Source organism: Rutilus rutilus (assembly GCF_951802725.1).
Source record: "Rutilus rutilus genome assembly, chromosome: 12".
Lineage (NCBI taxonomy): Eukaryota > Metazoa > Chordata > Actinopteri > Cypriniformes > Leuciscidae > Rutilus > Rutilus rutilus.
Window position 1 is genome coordinate 39,609,010 of NC_140217.1, and position 21,711 is coordinate 39,630,720.

Consider the following 21,711-nt stretch of genomic DNA (forward strand, 5'->3'; position numbering starts at 1 on the left):
TTTTCTCATCAGGTTGGGAACGACAGAACCTCTTAAGCAGGTTCATCTTTTAGCCACTGTTTTTCCCCTTTACTGTTCCCATTTGCAATTACATGATTAAAAGTTTACGCAAATTTTCCATGTTTCATAAGGCACTCCAAAACTCGACTTATGATTACACCTCGTTACACGACAAACCTCCTTTTGAACATGAATCATTGACTGTTCAAAGGACAGGACACAAAAGTGCCTGTCGCTGAAACACAGAGCGGAGAGTGAATGAGGCTTTCATACGCTTTTATGACGAAGCTATAACCTTACCAGATCTATATTTACACATCCACATGCACATTATTTCATGAAAGCATATAGCTGGTCACCACAGGGCCCCAATGAAATTTTAATCAGTTATTTTCAACCAGGCAGGTTTGACAAATGCAATGTGGAAAACAGCCACAGATTTGATTCTTATAACGTGCACACCAAACTAAAGCCATCTGAGAACAATTTGTTTCAGATATTAATTATTTTTATTCAGTTTAAGTTTGCATTGACATTACAACAATAATTTTACAAACCTGTGATTGAGAAACCCTGCCATACATACCATGGAACTTTTTTATTTTTATTTTTTTTATGGTATTATTATGTCAAAACATCCAAATACCATGGTATTTTGTTATTCTCAGCACCTGGAATCACATTCAACAGGATTCAACAAGCCAGAATCCTACTTTTCCCATCTACGGTACTGTAAAATATTTTTCCCCATTTGCATACTGAAGCACTTGAACCCTAATTACATTAGCTCTCAGGGTTAGCATGTGCTCGGCTGTGTCTCTGTGAACCCCGCAGTCCAATCTGTGTGACACGATCCTCTCCATTAAACACGAACAATCATGCATAGATGCTCGATCCCTCCTCCTCCCCCGATCATGCGTCAGAGTCTGTCCTGTCCTAATCTGCCCTTGAATTCAAACTGAAAATAAAAGTCACATCCATAATGAGCAGATGAGTGTGAAGCCACGGACAAATCGACTCGCTTTAACCCGTAACCTCACGCCAATTATGCATAAATCTGCCAGAATGCCTTGTTGATCTGTAGCAATAGTAAATGTTCTACAGCTAAACTAATAAATTATATTAATTAGCAAAAACATTGATTCATTGAACATGTCTTTTATCATATTGCTGTTGCCACCATTGCACAAAAGCAATGAAGCACTGAGAGATGGATTTTTACCAGAGTTAAGGGTTCACTTGCTTTTTTTTTTTTTTTTTTTTTTTTGGCCCTATAAAATCACAGCCCGTAAATACAGTCCCTCAAAAATATGCTTAAACTTGTGCTTGCTTTTCCTTTGCATCCTGACACAACAGATTTCGTTGCTGTTGTCGCTTCTCCACCCCACCCTACCCTTATTTTCTGTGCAGAAAGTGCCGACTTTGCATTCGGGTTTACGTTATGACAAGGTAACATTCATCACATAATAAACTGATGTAAGCTGCCGGGAAGTCGACCCAGCATCTCACGACTAGCCGCTCGTCTCACGTGACTGCTGGTAATTTAGGCTGAGAGCTCGGGTAATGCTTTATTATTAGCCAGATATCAGTGGTGGATAAACCTGCTGAAGTTGGCAGAGACCAGCGTGTTTCTTGATGCAGGTCAAAGTCTGACCGTACATGAGAGAAACCACAGCTTGCATTATGGAGAGCACAAATGCATACTGACTTTGTCCCAACACAAGCTGGGAGAGTTGTTGACCAGTACACTGCTGCCACCTAGTGAAATTAAGCTTAGGACAAATGTTAGTACATACTTACAACTAAAGCATGCAATAAAGCATGAGAATTTTGGTGTATTCACGATAAAACATGGCCTCAAGTGCCTTATTGCTTTTATCAAATGGTTAGTATTCAATAAAAAATACACACATTTTCATTGAAACATGACTTTATTAAGCATATTTATGATTAAGTGCTATTCTTCTGTGAGCATGCATGCAAGCTACAGGTAATTTCATTGGTTAGCATTGTGTATGTTAGCACATCTGGATCCAGGACATTTATAGTCATAACCTAGAGAACACCATATTAACCAATCAGCATCTAGAACCACAACTATCTGCTTTATAAGACTATGCACTGACCTCCTTTATTATGAGCATGAATATATTGCACTTAAAACAAACTAATTTAATTACTGTAAAAAAAAAGAAAGAAAAAAAAAAGAAAAGCTGATGCATTGAAATGTATAGAGCGTAATATTTCTAACCAGTGGCCGGTTAAATAAACTGCATAGTCTAGTCTTACAAGTTACTCTTATTTTTTTTCTTTAAGACAGGTCAGCTTTAATAGTCAGTTACATAAAAAGGTAGATAGGTCTAACTCAGGTTAGTTCTTCAGCAGTCTTAACATAGTGGCTATGTTTATGCAGCTGGATCCTGGTTCAACTCACTACGCATGAAATGAGTTAAAATAGGCTTTGATGAGTACGTTACTCATCAATTAGCAGGCAGTAAAAACGATTTTGACTCTCCTGTCACTTTTTTTAAATCTGACATGTCTTCTAAAGAAATTATTTGCATCTTCTAAGAAACGTTGTTCATGGAAAATATGCCATCATAATTTTAGCTGAAAGTGTTTTTCTCCACCAAATGAATATACGAGGATCATAACCAAGTGGAAGGAGCATTTCATCAAGTGATTGCACATACAGTAGTAGAACAACAACAAATATACCTAACTACAAAAAAAAAAAAAAAAAAAAACATAATTCATCATAGGCACAAAATCAATGTGAGGAAATAATGCACCCGTCCATCATTCTCCCTTCAGTGGCAAGCATAAGAAAAAGTTCACTTTAAACTCTCTTGCTAACTGTTAAATTACAATTTGCTCTGAAAAAAGGTGCAACCTGCTTACCTGGTTAAAAGACACATTTCATGATTTGTGTTACTGGATTAAAACCCAACACCTATCTGCACACAGAAGACAACGATAGCCCCTTTCTCACAGAGCGTTGATCCCAGAAAATTGCCATAGAATTGCTAAAGTGCCTTCTGTGTGAACGCAAACACATCCCAGGATTGATTCCGGAATGGGGACCAAGTAACATTGCTAGGATCAGTCCAGGAATGACCCTGTGTTGATAAAAGGCAGGCCCAATGGCGTAAGGGGTGTGTCATCGCAATTATCGTGCAACTCTTTGACCGGGGAGTTTAAATGCACATCAATGTTCACGCTTCACATTAACAAAGAAGAAAGTTTGTGTTCGTCAAGGAACAAAGGAAGGACGAAAAGAAATTCTGCAAGCCCGCCACATCCAGATTCCAGAAAACCACTGGCAGTATGAATGAACCAAAATCAAATCAAACGATCCCGGGACACATAATCAGTATATTTCTATGTGATTCTCTATGTGAAAGGGGCTTAAGAATTTCAATCTTCAAAGTTTATCAGGTTATAGTTTGCCATGTTGGCAGCATCTGACCAGGCAGCATGTTCTGCACCATCCATCTCAGACGCCACAGCGTTTCCCTGAAGGAGATTGTGTTGAGTACCTCCAATAGCAGCGTTGCATTCTGGACATTTGCTTTCTTCCATAGCACCCCCACAATCACCAATTGCATATACGTGTCCATTGGGACATTTGTACCAATGCCCTTTTTTCAAACCGATGGCTTTGAGTATCATCACCCTCTCATCGTCAGTGATCCCTAGGCCGCTGCGTGGTAGTTTATTATCCAGCTCTGTGAACATTTTCTTGACTGTACGTTCTAGACCCTTAGAGAAAGGCAAGGTGTCCTCCAGGATCTCTCTCAACTGTTGGACCTCTGTGGCAAGAGCGACGTCTGAAAGTTTAAATTGAGACATCTTGCAGCGCACGTTGAGCTCAGCCAGGTAGGAGAGTCTCTTCAATTCACGTTCGAGATCTGCAACCTGCTGGTCTGAAAACCTCTGACTTCGATCCATGAGAAATTTCAAAGCTTCTTCGACTTTGCGGGAGAACTTAAAATCATCTAGTGGTGTCATATGTTCTGTCTGCATTTCTTTCAGTTTCCCAATGCTCTCGAGGAAGCTCATCAAGTTCTCGAGATGCCAAAGTTGTTGGTATGAAAGGTCCTTTGTGTTGAGCTTCTCATCAAGGAAGGCGAACTCTTTGGGAAGATGATTCTTCAAGTTTTTCTGCTCAAACAGTTGCAGTCTTAGGTCTTCCTGCTGTTGCTTGATAATATGAGGCACACCATTGATCTTCTCCTTGACCATCTCGATGGCTGCCAGGCTGCGGTTGATGTGAGTGCCATACCGAAGGTTTCTACGGATGGGAGTGCGACACCTTGGACATTCCTTGAGTTTAATTGCCCTTTGATCCAATCCAGAACCTTGGTCTTCGTCGAGACTCATGTATTGATCCATTCCTTTGGTCTCAAACAAGTGCTTGCAATCTTCTAGCTGAATAAAACAAGCATCCGGTTCGTCTTCATTGCCGAAGAAGATCTCCGTGACCTCTTCCTTGTTGCAATCGCGACACTTATTGGGACAAGGGTCTCCGCACAGGCCTATGCAACGATGTCCGCAGGGTAATTTTTTGTTACAGGGAACTAAACACGGTGGCCGGTCACACGGTTCGTGACACAGCTTGGTACAGCTGTAGTGAGGGCACTGCCATTCGCAGGGTTCGATGCAGCGGGCGCAAGGCTGTCCACAAGACTTCTTACAGACGCTGTGGACGCAACGGTTCTGGCAAAATGAGGAACATGGTGGACAATCTCTGACACAGGGTTCCTGACATGGATGAGAACACACAAGGGTTTCTCGGCATTTGTGGGTGCATCCTTTATGCAGGCGACCTTGATAGCAACCATGGCAAGTTCCTGGGCAAGTGTGGCCACATTTCAAGGTGGTGCCACATTTCGTTCTGCAGATTGGCTCCTTTTTGGGGTCCCTGGAAATATAGCATGGTTCTTCTTGGATGTGTCCACATTTTAGCTGCATCTGAACTCTTGTTATGCACTGAGAGGTGCAGGAATCTCCACAAGTCGACTTGCATGGATGGCCGCATGGGAGGGTCTTTTGGCAATGCTCTTGACACACAAATGTTTCAGGGTCTTGGTGGCAGGGCACCATTTGATTGTGCAGGCAAGATGGTATTATCTTGTCTACGGGTACCCGGCATTTACCGCACACTTGGTAACAGCGTTTCATGCATTTGTGGCCCAGTTCACACATCACCTTTGGACAGTCTTTCATGCACTGGTATTTCTTGTGCTCAGCATCGTATGGGTGGCACATACGGGTGCACACGTGGCCACAATCCAGGCGGTACTCGCAGGGCTGATCGCAACCACCCTCAGGGGCACCTTTGAAGTCATTCCCGCATGAAGCCTGGATCCGTTTCTCCGGATGGTTCTGACAGCTCAACGTCAAAGCAGCACCCACTTGATCCTGCTCTTTCAGAGTGTGAATGATGTTGCTCCACAGTTTAACCGAGCTAAGCATGTCCATATTCCCAATACAATATAGACCCATCTTAGCACGAGAGAGAGCAACACAGACTCGGTTTGATATGTTCAGGAAGCCGACCCTCCCCTGACGGTTGCTGCGCACCAGAGACAATATGATGATATCATTCTCCTCTCCTTGGTATTTGTCAACAACATGGACTTTGACGCCAGTGAATTCTGGAGAGGGCATGAGCTTACGCAGACAGTGAAGTTGTCCGGTGTAGGTTGTGAGAATGGTAATCTGGGAAGGTTTGTATTCCTGGTTAAGCAAGTACCGGCAAAGCTCAACAACAAAACGAGCTTCGTGAGGATTCTGGTGACTCCGTCCGTCCTTAATCTCTTCCTCATGTTGAGAATGATCCACAAAAAAGAGATTTGTCAGAAGCCCCTGTAGACCCAGAGATACAGGTGTCAAGTAGATTCATTTTAGTAATAGCCAAATAACTGTGATAAGTATAAATAATGACAGTGAGCATCTAAGGTTGTGAAATTATGTTCACTTAAATTCCTTACCTTGACATTGTCATACTCCAGTACAGAGGGGTGGTTTTCCAGGGTTTCATAGATATGAGGAGTCAATAGTCGAGCGATGCTTGGCCTCATGCGATGCTAGAAACAAACAAAATATAAAGAACAGGATTGTTGTTTTAGCACATGATTCACTAGAGGAATTATTGACATCTGTGAATATGTAACCCAGTGGCTGATGTGATGGTACAGTAACTAACCTGGTAGTTGAGGCGCACAAACGGGAAGTTCACTTTGATAAGCCTCTCAAACATCGACACTTCCAGATTGAAATTCTTGGCAAGATCGTACACTGTTGCGCTAGGCCTCAGCTGTGCAGGTTCAAATACAGAAAGAATAAGCATTTTGGTTTCTCACTACAGAAGCATTTACTGTTTACATTAACCCCTGGTTTCACAGACAACGCTTAAGTCTAAAATGCATGTTTGAGCTGTTTTAATTGAAAGGAACTTCCAATGATGTATCTTAAAATATGTCTCAAAATGCACACCAGTAATTGTTCTTCTTCTACGGCATGTTTATAAAAGCTACTTAAATGTCATAATTGAACAGGCTTAAAGGATTAGTTCACCCCAAAATGAAAATTTCCTAATAATTTACTCACCCCAATGCCATCCAAGATATCCATGTCTTTCTTTCCTCAGTGGGAGAGAAATTATGTTTTTTGAGGAAAACATTTCTGGATTTTTCTTCTAACAATGGACTTCATTGGTTACCATCGTTTTTAAGTCCAAATCAATGCAGTTTCAAAAGTCTTTGAAGTGTTTAAACGGGCTGTACGCGATCACAGCTGAAGAAGAGGTTTGTTATCTAGCATTAGATAGGTCATTTTAAAAAAAAAAATCTAATTTATAGACTTTTTACCTTCAATAGTTCGGATTGAGCTGATCAACAAACGGACAGGGAACTACGTCATCACGTTGAAAGGTCACGCCGGCGCCGGCAGAAGTACCGCCCCACTGTTTACAATGCGACCGTACGTAGGAGGATAGTTCAAATAGTATTGTTTGCTATTATATATATAGTAATAGTATTCAGTGAATATGAATATGAATAGTATATGAATCACATTATGATGAATATGAATAGTAGTTCAAATAGTATTGCCGGCGCCAGCGTGACCTTTCAACGTGATGACGTAGTTCCCTGTCCGTTTGTTGATCAGCTCAATCCGAACTATTGAAGGTAAAAAGTCTATATATTATTAAAAAAAATTGAAAATTACTTTTCGTTTCACTAGATAACAACCTCTTCTTCAGCTGTGATCGCGTACAGCCCGTTTAAACACTTCAAAGACTTTTGAAACTGCATTGATTTGGACTTAAAAAACGATGGTAACCACTGAAGTCCATTGTTAGAAGAAAAATCCAGAAATGGTTTCCAAACATAATTTCTCTCCCACTGAGGAAAGAAAGACATGGATATCTTGGATGGCATTGGGGTGAGTAAATTATTAGGAAATTTTCATTTTGGGGTGAACTAATCCTTTAATCTAAGCCCTGCCTGTGAAACCAGGCCTAACTGTTAAAGTAATACAATTTGACATTAACATTTCGGTAACACTTTACAAAACGGTTTTATTAGTTAGCATTAGTTAACTACTTAGTCAACATGAACTAAGAATGAACAATACTTCTACAGCATTTATTAATCTTAGTTAATGTTAATTTCAACATTTACTAATACATTATTAAAATCAAATGTTGTATTTGCTAACATTAGTTAATGCACAGTGAACTAACATGAACAAACAATGAACAGCTGGATTTTTATTAAACTAATATTAACAAAGATTAATAAATACTGTTACAAATGTATTGCTGATTGTTAGTTTGTGTTAGTTAATATATTTACTAATGTTAACAAATGTGACCTTATTGTAAAGTGTTACCAACAATTCTCAGTGAAAATAGTTTTCTAAAGAGTAAAGAGATTCCTGATTATCATTCAATTTCATTGCATTTTTATTTTGCTAGAAATTACACACTTATTTGTCCCAGAATATTTCCTGAATCATTGATAGTCCCAGCAATTTATCAAGTGGTGTGTACCTGCTGGTGATCTCCGATCAGTATGAGGTGCTGGCAGGCTTTGCTGAGGGTGGTGATGGTGTGCGCTTCCAACACCTCCGCCGCCTCCTCCACGATCACCAGTCTGGGCCGCAGCTCCTGAAGAGCCTGTCTGTATTTAGCCGCTCCTGTGGTGGTCATACCCACGACCAGAGCCTGCTGCAACACACACAGATCCTCACGACGGCGGATTTCATTCAGCCGGTCCGCTGCGTCCTGATAGACCTGCTCAGCGTCCAGGGTTTTGGTGCGAAGATCAGTCCGATAGCGCAAAACCCAAAGACTGAAGGAGGAAACGAAGTTGTTATACCATGAATTTATTTTCCACTGTTTTCACAGACAAGGCTTAAGCTAGTCCCTGATTAAAAATGCATGTTTGAGCTGTTTTAACAGAAAACAACTTGACCGACAAAGGCCCGGTTTCACAGACAGGGCTTAGATTAAGCCAGGATTAAGCATTAGTTCAATTAGGGCATTTAAGTAGCTTTTGTAAACGTAGAAAGAAACAATACTGGTGTGCATTGTGAGACAAAACAATGGCACTGACATAAGATACTTAAATGCCCTAATTGACACTTAGACCCAATCCTGGCTTAATCTAAGCCCTGTCTGTGAAACCGGGCATTTGAATCTTAGATTAAGATGTTAGTTCACTGGTGCACCTTAAACAAATTTGTGGTAGTGATGGGTTTCTAATTTTACGTCACGCCTGAGTGTTCCTGGGTGAATATTTTAATAATAACATGAGCCGAGTGGAATTAAGAAAGTGATATTCAAACCGGTGAGCACGTGCTGCTTTGTTTACGGTGTGTATCTGCTGCCTACAGTGTCGGTTTCCCTTTTTCACTGATGAATATAGACAAATATATCTGCAGAAATAGACCCTGCCTTAAGGCACTGCAGTCTGTACCGGAAACAGAAATGATTGGTTCAACTCGTGAGTCTTCGGGTCTGAGTCGGCCATTTCTGTCATGATGGCTCTTTTCCATAACTCGTGATGAACGAACGACTCGCACCCGAAGACTCAGGAGGTGAACTAATCATTTCTCTTCAGCCTATGTGAATTGACAAAAGAACAACTCGGATCGGGAGGTGAGGAGGGATAAACTAACAGAGTGCGTAGCCTGAAGACCCAGCTAAGCAATTAATGAATCATTTCTGAATCAGTTTTTTTCTTATTCTAAATGTGATCAACGTTTGCATAAGTTGATGTGTTGGGGAATTTGGTTATTAACATGTAACATTTTAATTATATTCTGCTGAAATGAATGAAATTACTTGGAAAAAGGTTTGTTTTCGGAGACTCAAAGATCCGAGTCAGTAAAAATGACCCGAACTTCCCTTCAGTGATTTGTGGGTAGATGCTGCCATCTCGTGGAGGGAGTGTTTGTGTGTGTGTGTGAGTGTGTCTTACCGATACAGTCTCCATTTGTCTTTCAGATTCAGGCTCCACACATCGCTGATTCGCCTTTCTTGTTCCTCACTCATGGCTGAAGTCTTCCTCAGCTCTTTTCGAGCCATTTGCTTCATTTTTTTCTTCTGGTGGCCTTGCACCTGAACACGCATGAACAGAACAGCAGCACTGAGGTCAGCAAAACACACATGCACACACATGCTGAATAGTACAATACAGGTGAAACTCGAAAAATTAGAATATCGTGCAAAAGTTCATTTATTTCAGTATTTCAACATAAAAGGCGAAACTAATATATTATATAGACTCATTACATGCAAAGTGAGATATTTCAAGCCTTTATTTGTTATCATTTTGATGATTATGGCTTACAGCTTATGAAATCAGAATATTGTGAAAAGGTTTTCATTGCTGTAAACCATAATCATCAAAATTATAACAAATAAAGGCTTGAAATATCTCACTTTGCATGTAATGAGTCTATATAATATATTAGTTTCACCTTTTAAGTTGAATTACTGAAATAAATGAACTTTTGCACGATATTCTAATTTTTCGAGTTTCACCAGTACATTTACAATAAGTGAATACACACACGTACAGCTTAAATTATTAAATAAAAAATAATATTTAATATAATATGATATAAATTATTAAATAATGCAGTAACACTTTACAATAAGGTTCATTAGTTAACATTAGTTAATGTGTTACCTAGCATGAACTAACAATGATCAATACATCTGTTACAGAATTTATTAATCTTTGTTAATGTTAGTTAAAAAAAATACAGCTGTGCATGTTAGCTCACAGCATTAACTAACGTTAACAAATACAAACTTTGATTTTAATAACATATTAGTAAATGTTGAAATTGATTTAGTAAGATTAATAAATGCTAAAGAAGTATTGTTCATTCTTAGTTCATGTTAACTAATGTTAACTAATATTGTCAAGTGTTATCAATAATGCATGAATATTCATACCTGCCATTCCTCAGCCTGAGCCTGGCTCAGGTTGTGACTCGGGTCTGGTTGAGGTTCAGTATCATTCAGGTTCAAAGACAACATCAACTCGGCCATGTCAGCGATGCTTTTCTCATCCCGTTTCAGTTTCTGGTGGTCTTTATCCCGATGATCTAAATCCACCAAAATCCTCTCTGCCTGGAGCAGTTCGGCCTCTTCTTCTATATCTATCAGCTCCTCTTCCTCCAGTTGTGCCTCGTTTTCATCTGCCGCCTCTGAGGAAGAAAGAGAGAGTTTGTAATGCCGAATCTGGAGTTGTATTACAGAAACTTAATATCTTCAGATGTGAAATTTACCATGGTTACGATACAGATAGAATAGGATGTTTATGGATGTTGCTTAAAATGGTAACACTTTACAATAAGGTTCATTAGTTAACATTAACTAACATGCACTAACCATGAGCAATACATTTGTTACAGTACTTACTCATCTTTGTTAATGTTAGATAATAAAAAATACAGCTGTTCATTGTTTGTGAATGTTAGTTCACAGTGCATTATGTTAACAAGATTTTAATATGGTATTGGTGAATGTTGAAATTAGCATTAACAAAGATTACTAAATGCTGTATAAGTGCAGTTCATTATTAGTTCATGCTAACTAATGACTAATGTTAACTAATGAACCTTATTGTAAAGTGTTACACCCTTAAAACATTACAAGTAGTTAAACAGGCTCAAACACACTCTGTATGTGAAACAGTACTTCTGTACTGAAGTACTTACTGTGGTTCATTGACCACAACAAATCTGTTATGTGTCCTGATCCCAAATATTTTGTGCTTTATCAGCATGCAGAAGTAAAAAGATGTAGATGTGCTTAGTCATGAAATCCGAGACCCTCTCATCTGTGAAATCTGATGGCAAGCGTTCAGAGGCACATTTGCAGGTTTAACCAGCAGAGGGCCACGATGAGCTGTATAATCAATGTCTATTTCATGCCAGTACATGTTGAACACTTTGTCTTATGAGTAGTTTGGCAGTTTTTGCATTTAATACCTAATAATAATAAATACTGCATCTCAGTGGTGAGGGGAAATCATTGTGCATTAATTATTATTGAAAAGCCATTCCTTTATTTTAAAAAAGCACGTGGTGATTTATTTGACCTCATATATAATATAAAAAGATAAATTGTTGTCGACGTTGTGTTGTTTGGTCTGTTAGAGTCTCACCTCCTCCAAATGTTAGTTGTGGCCCCTGCAAGAAAATATTGGACCCGATGCCGAGCCACTCTGCTATCATCGAAGGCTTCTTCTTCCCCACGCTCTCAAAGCCATCATACACCTAACACAGACATTATGAAAATTACTGTGAGTAAAAACTATGTACATATTACAAGTCACATGATTCATGGCTTAATGTTTAAGCCTGTAAAGCCTAACATATGAAATAAGTCAAAAAATCTGATATTTTGAAATGGAACAGTTTATTGAACCTTAAGACAAAACATTGATTTTTTTATTTATTTTTCTTAACATTTATTCAGAGGCCCAAACTGAGCAAAAATATGCAATGCAATGCAGATGCAGATATTTATTTAAGACAAAAAGATGAAATTCTAATAGATATTTCTAACAGTATAGCAGACTACTTACATAAAAGGATATAAATATCAGTCGTCACTCTATATCTGCCAATAATATTAGTCTTCTAATACAATAATGTAGTCTTCTACTATCTGCCAATAGTCTTAGTAAGATGATATTTAAATGCTGTTTATGATCAAAGCTCTGTAGTTTTAAAACATAATGCAATGCAATACAATGATAAGAAACCTTCCTCAAAAACCTGATGATCATATTTGATACTCATGATTTTTATAATAAATGATGGATAATCATGTAAATCATGTTGCTTCAGTCCAGTAAGTGTTCATCTTGAAATATTACTAACAATTTAAAAGTGAATCTTACGTTTACTTTATAAAAATCTGTGTAAATATTTCACAGCATGAGCTGAAGGACGTTTGTGCAATTATAGTAAAAGGATTTTTACTGGCTAAAAAAAAGCATGAACGATCAATCAGACGACAGAATGACTGTAGTAGACTGTGTGCAACAGGTTTTACAGCAAAGTGTTGATCATTTAGAAGCCTTAGAAATGGGCTATAAATATGACACAGTAGACATTACAGGGTTAAGCAGGGTCCAAAATGGCTTCTGTATAAAGTATATATGGATGGCATGTTTGGCAGCTGAGCTAGTTTCAGCCCCTGTGTGTGTGTGTGCGTGCGTGTGTAGACAGACTCACTGGCTGTAGACACAGACTGTCCCAGTGCTCAGCTGAGATGTATCTTTCCAGAAAGTCTTCTTTGAGAACGCCACGCAAACTGCACTCGAGCTGAGCGGTCTGTCTCTTTAAGTCCTCCTCTGCCGCCTCCATCTGTGTGTAGATCTGAGCACACACAGCACAACTCGTTAGAAATATCATTCATATATTATGAGACACAATGGCACATAATTGTTTTCCGATAACTTTTGGAATATGTAAGAAATAAAAACACCCTAACAAATCTGCATATTATTATAATACAAGTTATGCACATGCATGACAGCACGGCCACACATTTAATTGACATAAATGACGTTAATTAGATTACTAATGAGAAATAATTGTTACATATTTTGTTTTCTTTAGGCACAGTTTATGCAAATATCTAAAAACAATTCTCATTTTAAAAAAAAGAAGTGTTTACAGCAACATTAAAAAAAACTATATTATTTTTATTCTACTGACAGTCCTAAGAAATAGTAGACTTGTATAATAAAATAAAATGATAAAATAAACCAACAATTTTTATTCCACTGAAAGTCCTTAGAAATAATAGACTTGTATAATATAATAAAATAATCAAATTATTTATATTCTACTGGCAGTCCTGAGATATAATAGACTAGTATGATAAAATAAATTTAAATAAAATATTTTTATTCTATTGCCAGTCCTTTTAAATAATAGACTAGTAGTATAATAAAATAAAGCAATTATTTTTATTCTAGTTACAGTCCTAGAAATAATAGACTAATATAATAAAATACATTAATAAAATAGAATAAAATAAAATAATTATTTTCATTATACTGACAGTCCTAAGATATAAGAGACCAGTATAATACAATAAATTAAAATCAAATATTTATATTCTATTGACAGTCCTTTTAAATAATAGACTAGTAGTATAATAAAATAAAGCAATTATTTTTATTCTACTAACAGTCCTAAGAAATAATAGACTAATATAATAAAATAAATGAATACAATAGAATAAAATAATTATTTTTATTCTACTGACAGTCCTAAGAAATAATAGACTACTATAATAAAATAAAGCAATTATGTTTATTATACTGACAGTCCTAAGAAATAAGGGACCAGTATAATACAATAAAATAATTAAGAAAACACAGAAATGTCACAATGAAATAGGAATTTTGTCCATGATAGGCGGCTCACCTCATGATGCGCTTTCCTCAGGTGCTGTGGCAAACTTTTCCGGAAGTTTGGACCCTTGGTCAGCTCCCTCAGACCGAAACTCTTGAGAGTTTCACTGTTACTCCGTCCTCCAACTCTTACAATGCCCTTCTTTAAGAAGCCATGGATGCCTGGGACACAAGTTGTGAAACATCTCATAATGTCATACATGAAGCTGTAGAGTTTTACTGTTCACACTTTTACTGTGTTAGTTTGAACTCTCTGGACTGGAGTAGCCATTAAAGTTTAAATGCTTAAAACAAAAAATCACTTCTGAGAAGAAGAACTTTCCATTTAATCTAATAGTAGGCTAAAAGAAACAACAGAGAGATCTCAAAACAAGTTTTTGTCCATGCTATCACCCAAAAATCAGCCTCACGCTCTTATAAATGCCATATAAATTAAATGTTACCTTCTAGAAACTGGTCAAGAGCATGATTGGTATAGCAGACCACCAGCATAGGGCAACCCCGTGACCAGGCCTCATGATTCTCCAGCAACGCCTGAGCGATCTTTAGTCCAACATGAGTCTTCCCTGCAAAGAAGAAAACAAACAGGATCTTCAAAACCATTAGCAGATATCTGTGTAGCTTAGAAATAGGTTGCATCTATAATGTTAAAATGTACTTTTTTGTGTGCATATGCAACTTGACTTCAAGAGTAATCAGACCGACATTAGTTAAAACAGTCACCTGTGCCTGGTGGTCCTTGTATGATGGCCAGTTCACTGGTTAAGGCCAGTTTGAGAGCTTGAAGTTGGCTTTCATCGAGACCCATTGTTTCCTCATCGGGCCAGGCGTGTTGGGTCAGGGGGTTGAAGGGTGGGATCTTATTCTGTCCTTCTGCCGTAATGCACGACAGATCGTATGACCTTCCCTCCACCCGAAGATAAGCTGGAGGATCTACATTTGTGTTGCACTCCACTATGTACCTAAAACAACACACGTTTACATTACCAACGTTAAAAATGTAAAAATGTGTGGTGTTTACCAAGTCAAGCAACACTTTTACTTTTGTTCAGACCTGGAACGTATAATAATTTGACTTGGCTGTAGGGGTGTGCGATATTGACAAAAAAAAGGATTTCTCAATATTTTCTGGGACATCATCGATAACAATAATTTGACGATATTTTGCTGAGAGTGTTTGTTGTGCATCTTTAGGACTGTCATTGACAGCTGACTCCTAAAATGTTTGATATTCTTCATATTCTGTGTGGTGGTCAGTACGTAGCAGTGACAGAAATGATCTTTTCCAATTAGTTTAAATTGATTTATATCTTTATATCTATAAAGCCTTTTTTTTTTAACCCAATTATAGGTATGCATCATCTTTTGTGTCAAATTCGTATATTTAATCAAATTCAATTGTAATAATAAGACACAATAGGGCTGTTATCAACCAAATTAAAATCGGTATCAACAAAATGAATCTTTGCAATGCAGAGGAAACACAGAAGCTGCATCTGAAGTGGCATTTAGATGCATTTATACAGACTGTTTAATGCAGTTCAGAGGGACATGAATGCATTTAGCCTGCAGTTACAAATGCATAAATAATGTTTTGAACATAAAATGTTGAATATTGATATTTTGAATTTTTGAAATGCTTAAATTGTGAAATTAAAACCAATGAGTAGGTGGCAGAAAGTCACTGTTAATGAGTGAGTCAATGAGATTGAACCGATTCATTTAAACGGCTGATTCATTCAGGAACAAAGCATTTGACTGTCTTAATGAGTGAGTCATTGAATCATTCATTCAAACGGTTCATTCATTCAGTAACGAAACATCGCTGTGTGTTCCTCAGAGATGCAAAACAGTCTTGTGGCTTTTTTGGAATTACTTTTTGTTGGCAGAATAAAGCAAAAGCAGGCAAAATTGTATTGTGTCTAAAATGTAAGTCACTTAATATAAACTTTTTGTTTATTGAACAGTTGTATAAAATCAAAATCACATTTGTAATATTAATGCTGATTTTGGAGAGAAAAAAATGACACACTGTGTGTGATTACTGATTGACTATATTAAATTATATAAATATAAAAGACATACAGAGGTATTTTTGCCCCTTATGTTGAATATTGGGGGTGTTCAAAATGCATTTTAATAGACTAAACCACCCAGTGAAAGTGTGCACTTTAAATGCTCAAGTGCACTAGTCTAACCTATTAGACTACATCACATAGTGTACACTCTCTAAAATATTTTTGTAAAATGCGGGACATACTCGATAATGTCAGATCGCACACCGTTAAAATAACAATCACGATATTATCGTAGACGATATACAGTATATTGCACACCCCTACTTGGCAGTGAGCTCTTTTGACTTGAAACCACCTAGAAACCTCCAGAACACCCTAGAAACCACAAAGCAACACTCTAAAAACCATTCAGAACACCTTACAAACCATAGCAACCACCCACAGAGTTTTGCACAAGTAGACAAGACGTACACTTCAAACCTGCATACCTTTGAAAGGGAACATCATTTTCGTCTTCCTCCTGGAGACCTTCTAGGACGTATCTGTAGGCCTCAAAGTAAGCCGTGGTCTCGACCATCAGGAAGGAGTCTGAGGGCTGAACCGTGGCCATTCTGGCCCTGCTTTCAGAAGTAAAAGAGAGATTCACCAGTCCATGCCTTAGAAACTTTGGGTCCCGATCGGCCACAGTGGCAAACAGGAAGGTTTCGAAGTTGTCCATGGAGAGACACACAAGGGATCCGTAAATAAGACGTTTGGAATTTTCCCACCGGACAAACTGTAAGAGAAGTTGCAACGTAATAACAAACTGTTAGAAGGAACAATGGTGAGAGAACGTGATTAGGATTACAGAGGACATTAAGTTCTCTCGGACAATATTCAATTCAAATTTATTTGTATAGCGCTTTTCACAATGCACATCGTTTCAAAGCAGCTTTACTGAAAATGCACGAGCAAACATTACAATTTAGAGTGTTCTGTTATCAAAGGTAACTGTCTAAGTTATCTAACATATATACAAAATCACAGTTAGCGAAAAATGTATTAATTTAAACAATGTAATAATTTAAGGCAGAAATAATGAGCTCATTGAAGTAATGAATACTTGTTTGAAAAGAATACACTAGAAAAGAAGTTCGTCATTACCTTAAGAGGCTCTGGGTCAAACTGCACTTTGTAGGAGATTCCCGTTGATGTGCAGAGCGGCAACATCAATCGGGTGTCAGTGTAGACTCTGATGTCATCAAAACGCCTCTTTTTGATTGGTACCCCATCATTGTTATCATCGCGCTCGATCCTCAGGATCTCCTTGACGCCCTCTCGCAGTGGCCTCACGAAATCTTCACGCAGAAGTCGGAAGTGTGTGTCCAGATAGATGCGAGCATTAGGGAAGCTTTGAGACATTATGTTGGGTCTCAGGAAAGGCCTCTCGTCTAAGTGGAACTCATCAAAGGTTGGATAGATGCTCATCGTCCTGAAGTCTTCCTCCCCAGGTGGAGCATCTTCATCAGCTGCAAGGAAGGAGTAGTTATCTGTCCGTAAGGTGCCTTCCCTTGATTTCTCTTGGAGATGGTCCACCACACCCTGCACCCTCTCCAAGTCCTCATCAGTGCTGTCGAGAATATCCACACCGGAGGCACGCAACTGGTTGACGGTTGGTTTCAGAAGAGCCACCAACATTGACACAGATTGGACAGAGCTGTGTGGAAACATGTTGAGAACATCGGAGAGAAGGCTGATGATGTTGCTCAAGTGTTGGGGATACTGATCCCTTCGAGCTTGCATGTGATCTGACATCATTCCAGTCACATGATAGGGCAAGATGTTACGGAAAAACGGTGAGTCCTTGAAGATGCGAGCCAAATGCATGACGTTCTTGCGGTCGATTCGAGACTGGAAGGCCTTGCAGAGAACCTGACAGATCAGCTGCACCAAGTCGCTTCTCATTGGATTTTCCTCAAGCAGATTCTTAAGCCCACTGCTAGATGAAAGGGTGATGGCCACCTCGGACGCTTCTTTCTCCAGTAGACCTTCGAGCGTTTTATACCCCAGTTTGCGTACATCAGGTGTGCCGTCTCTCCCTCTTCCTCTCCCTCTCCCAAAACCTCCTCTACCTCTCATAGCTTCTTCTCTTCCTCTTTGAGGTTCTTCACCTTGTGGACTGGCTCTTAAGTCAGTCATGCTTCTACTGGCCCGTTGGTGGCGTGTGTCTTCAGGGTGGTTCACAGGAGCCGGAAAAGGATAGGGATTGAGAAGAGTTTGATGAGTGAACCCAGAAACAGGTCTCCCAAATGCTCGTAAAGGTGAAGATGCATTTGTTGGGCGTCCCCTTATCACAGGGAGGCGGTGGAGATGTGGTTGGTTTTCTCCTCTCCACGGTCCTCGACCTCTTCCATCTCCTCCTCTTCCTCCTCCTCTTCCTCCTCCCTCGCCTCGGCCACCTCCTCTTCCATCTCCTCCTCTTCCTCCTCCTCTTCCCTCGCCTCGGCCCCCTCCTCTTCCATCTCCTCTTCCTCCTCCCTCACCTCTGCCACCTCCTCTTCCTCTTGTTCGATTGGGAGACCTACTTGCTTGTCTTTGACCAGGCACAGAACCATCTGTTAAAATAAAATCGTGGTGTATAATTAATGAGGATGTACAATGACCCCAGAAAAGTCACTGTTTGGATTTTAAATAGGCAAACGCTTAAGAGTCAATGATTGAATCATTATTGCAGAGATTATGTTTTAAGCATGTTATATATGTTCTTCTAACCCTAATTGATGGAGTGTGTAGCATTTCATTTCTTAAACAAACATGTAGGAAGACACATTATGGCCATATTATAGGATGATAATGTCAAGATTCATCAGGCTCAGGTTGTGAAAGAATGGTTGGGAAGAGCATGAAGAATCATCTTTCACACATGAATTGGCACAGATCTTAAATTCAATTAAAGCCTTTGGGATGTGCTGGAGGAGACTTTACAGAGTGCTGGACTCTTGCATTGTCAATACAAGACCTTGACCAAAAACTGATGCACCTCTTCATGGAAATAAATGTTGTGATGTTTTTCCATCAAGAGGTGCATCAATTTTTGGTCAAAACCTTCATGCTCCCTCAAACCATTCTTTCACAGTTTGAGTCTAATGAATCTTGACATTGTCATTCTGGAATATGGTCATGATGTGTCTTCCTACATGGTTGTTTAAGAAATGAAAAGCTACACACTCCAACAATTAGGGTTAGAAGAAATGTTGCCAAACATATAACATGCTAGAAACAAATTAATCACTGCAATAATGAGCCAATCATTGACTCTTAAGCATTTGCCTGTGTAAATCCGAACAGCAACTTTTTTGCTGGCCAATTTAAAACGAGGGAATGTAAAGATCTATACCTCTTCTTTGTGGGCCACTGAAGCCTCCTCTTCCTCTTTGTTGTCCTCCTCCTCTTGGATTGACCATTATACAGCTGTTAATATCTCTGCAAGGCGATTATACCAATAGACTATACAGAAAATAGAAATAATCAAGAAGAAAATGTTATAGAACTTCTCTGAAGACCCCTCCAATACCTTCACTGCTATGCTTTACCTCTGGCTGAAAGTTGCATGAACACAATAAAAATAATAAAAACAAAACAAAAGGAGGAAGATGTTATACTTTAACATATGATAAAAAAAATTCTGAAACCTTTTCTGTTAAAATCTCACTAAACAAGTCCTTAAGTGAGCTTACTTCATAAAAATGTTGTCTATTTGCATTAAAAGTGTAACAGTCCAATAAAATATGTTTAATGGAAAGTGGGGTCTTGCAGAACATACATAGAGTTGGTTCTTTGCCTTTAAGCAAAAATGCATGAGTCTCCCAATTAGTGCATTTCTTGAAACAATTTGTACAAACAGCACCATACAATGGAGAAAACTAACTTGCTCAAAATCCTTAGTTAATCTCTCAAAAGTAAATATTTATCCTGATGAATGTGTATCAGTGCATGCATCAGAATGAAAAGTCCTTGTGTCTTTGTTCACAAGTAAGATATCAAAATGCTTTTTCATGTCGTCAATAAGTGCACTGTCTGTCAGTATTTCCTGATTTAAACTATATGGCATATAAATATAATGGTTTTTTTTTAATCTATATTACACATTGCAATTGATCATGTAGGAAACATGAATGTGCCTAAGCATTGGCAACTTTTGCAAAAAAAAAAGTGCCAAAAGTGCCAAGAGGATGTGGTTAAACAAGCAGTTTTGAGAATTTCAACTGTGATCTGAGAAACAATAATTATCATCATAATTTCTCTCTCATTCAAGACACACACACGTGACTACATGACTTATCTCTGAAAACTTGCTTTTATTGAGCTTAGGAAAATACAGCTGATGTCTGAACCTGATCAATTATTTATATCAGTTTCATTTCTCGCTGAGGTAACTAGCCTGTATTTAGACTACAGAACCTAATCATGTATGTGTATATCTATCTATCTATCTATCTATCTATATATATATATATATATATAGAGAGAGAGAGAGAGAGAGAGAGAGAGAGAGAGAGAGAGAGAGAGAGAGAGAGAGAGATGCTATTAATAACATACTAATATGCTTTTATAAATATAATTTTCTCAAATGCTTTATCAAAAATTTACTTTTTTATATTGTAGAATGACAATTACTCGCGAAATAAATAAATAAATGTATTTACAATGAAATGACTGCGTACTAACGTTAGTCAACTACCGGAAATGAACAGGCTAAAAACACAACAGGCTAAAACTATTCTCTTTGAAACGAAGAAATTAGCGACCGGCAGCAAATGACAATAGATATAACACATACATAATAGTATAAACAAAGCGATTATTATCTAATAGGATCTGAAGCACTCACCTGGTTCTGGTGTTTTCAGTAGTAGTGCGTCTTCCATCTGTCAGTGTATTTAATGCGGGGCTAGTTTCGTTTCTCGCTGTTATGGGCGGATCAGATCAGCTGGTTTCACTGAGTCAGAACCGAAAGTGATGAACGAAAAACAGAAATCCGTTGCCGAGGTGAGATATACAGACTGGGGCTAAAGCGGAGACCGGGGTTAGTTGTCACATGGGATATACCTTAGTGGCTAAAGGTTTCGAAAAAAAAGATCAAGAAAATAAACGAGAACACGCTGACATACACTGTTATGCAATGCGCGCACAAACACACACACGTCTATCTTTGCGGGGACTTTCCACTGACGTAATGATTTGAATCCTGTACAAATTATATTCTCTCAGACAAACCCGACCCATCATAGAAAACTGAATGCATTTTTACATAAAATAAAAAAAATAAACTCATTCTGTATGATTTATACGCTTGTTTCCTCATGGGGACCTCAATTTAAGACCTCCATTTCACAAAACCGAAACCTATTTGGAGAAAATGTGGCTTGAATGCAAAGCGGTGGGTTAGATGCAAAGCACAGACAGCATGTAGAGGAAGCCAAATACAGGTAAACCCTTAGAGAACAAGCAAGGCCTGCTAATAGCTCTTCAGCTAATACACAACTAACGTGGCAGAGCCAATAAGCAAAGAAATACCCACTAGAAATGTGCAAAACTCATGCAAACACGAACTGCTGTAAGTGGAGAGGCTAGCCTTAATAACCATTATTTGAACACATTTACAGCAAGACTGGTCCTGTTTGTTATTGAGAAAACTCCTCTCAACTTTCACCGTCTTGTTTGTTCATCAAACAGTGAATCATTTCTGA

General features: G+C 38.5%; 1 protein-coding gene across 1 annotated transcript; it reads right to left on the minus strand.

The window, feature by feature from the left end:
- Positions 1-1,273: 1,273 nt before the first annotated feature.
- Positions 1,274-21,142, minus strand: znfx1 (zinc finger, NFX1-type containing 1). The gene is made up of 15 exons (XM_084425680.1): positions 20,853-21,142; positions 19,359-19,468; positions 17,126-18,576; positions 16,471-16,757; positions 14,688-14,926; positions 14,408-14,530; positions 13,978-14,126; positions 12,775-12,918; positions 11,697-11,808; positions 10,481-10,734; positions 9,495-9,634; positions 8,063-8,363; positions 6,212-6,322; positions 5,997-6,092; positions 1,274-5,871 (listed from the first exon to the last, which is right to left on the minus strand). The coding sequence occupies exons 2-15, from the start codon at positions 19,423-19,425 to the stop codon at positions 3,418-3,420; spliced, it is 5,928 nt and encodes a 1,975-aa protein (XP_084281806.1). The 5' UTR covers positions 19,426-19,468; positions 20,853-21,142; the 3' UTR covers positions 1,274-3,417.
- Positions 21,143-21,711: the final 569 nt, after the last annotated feature.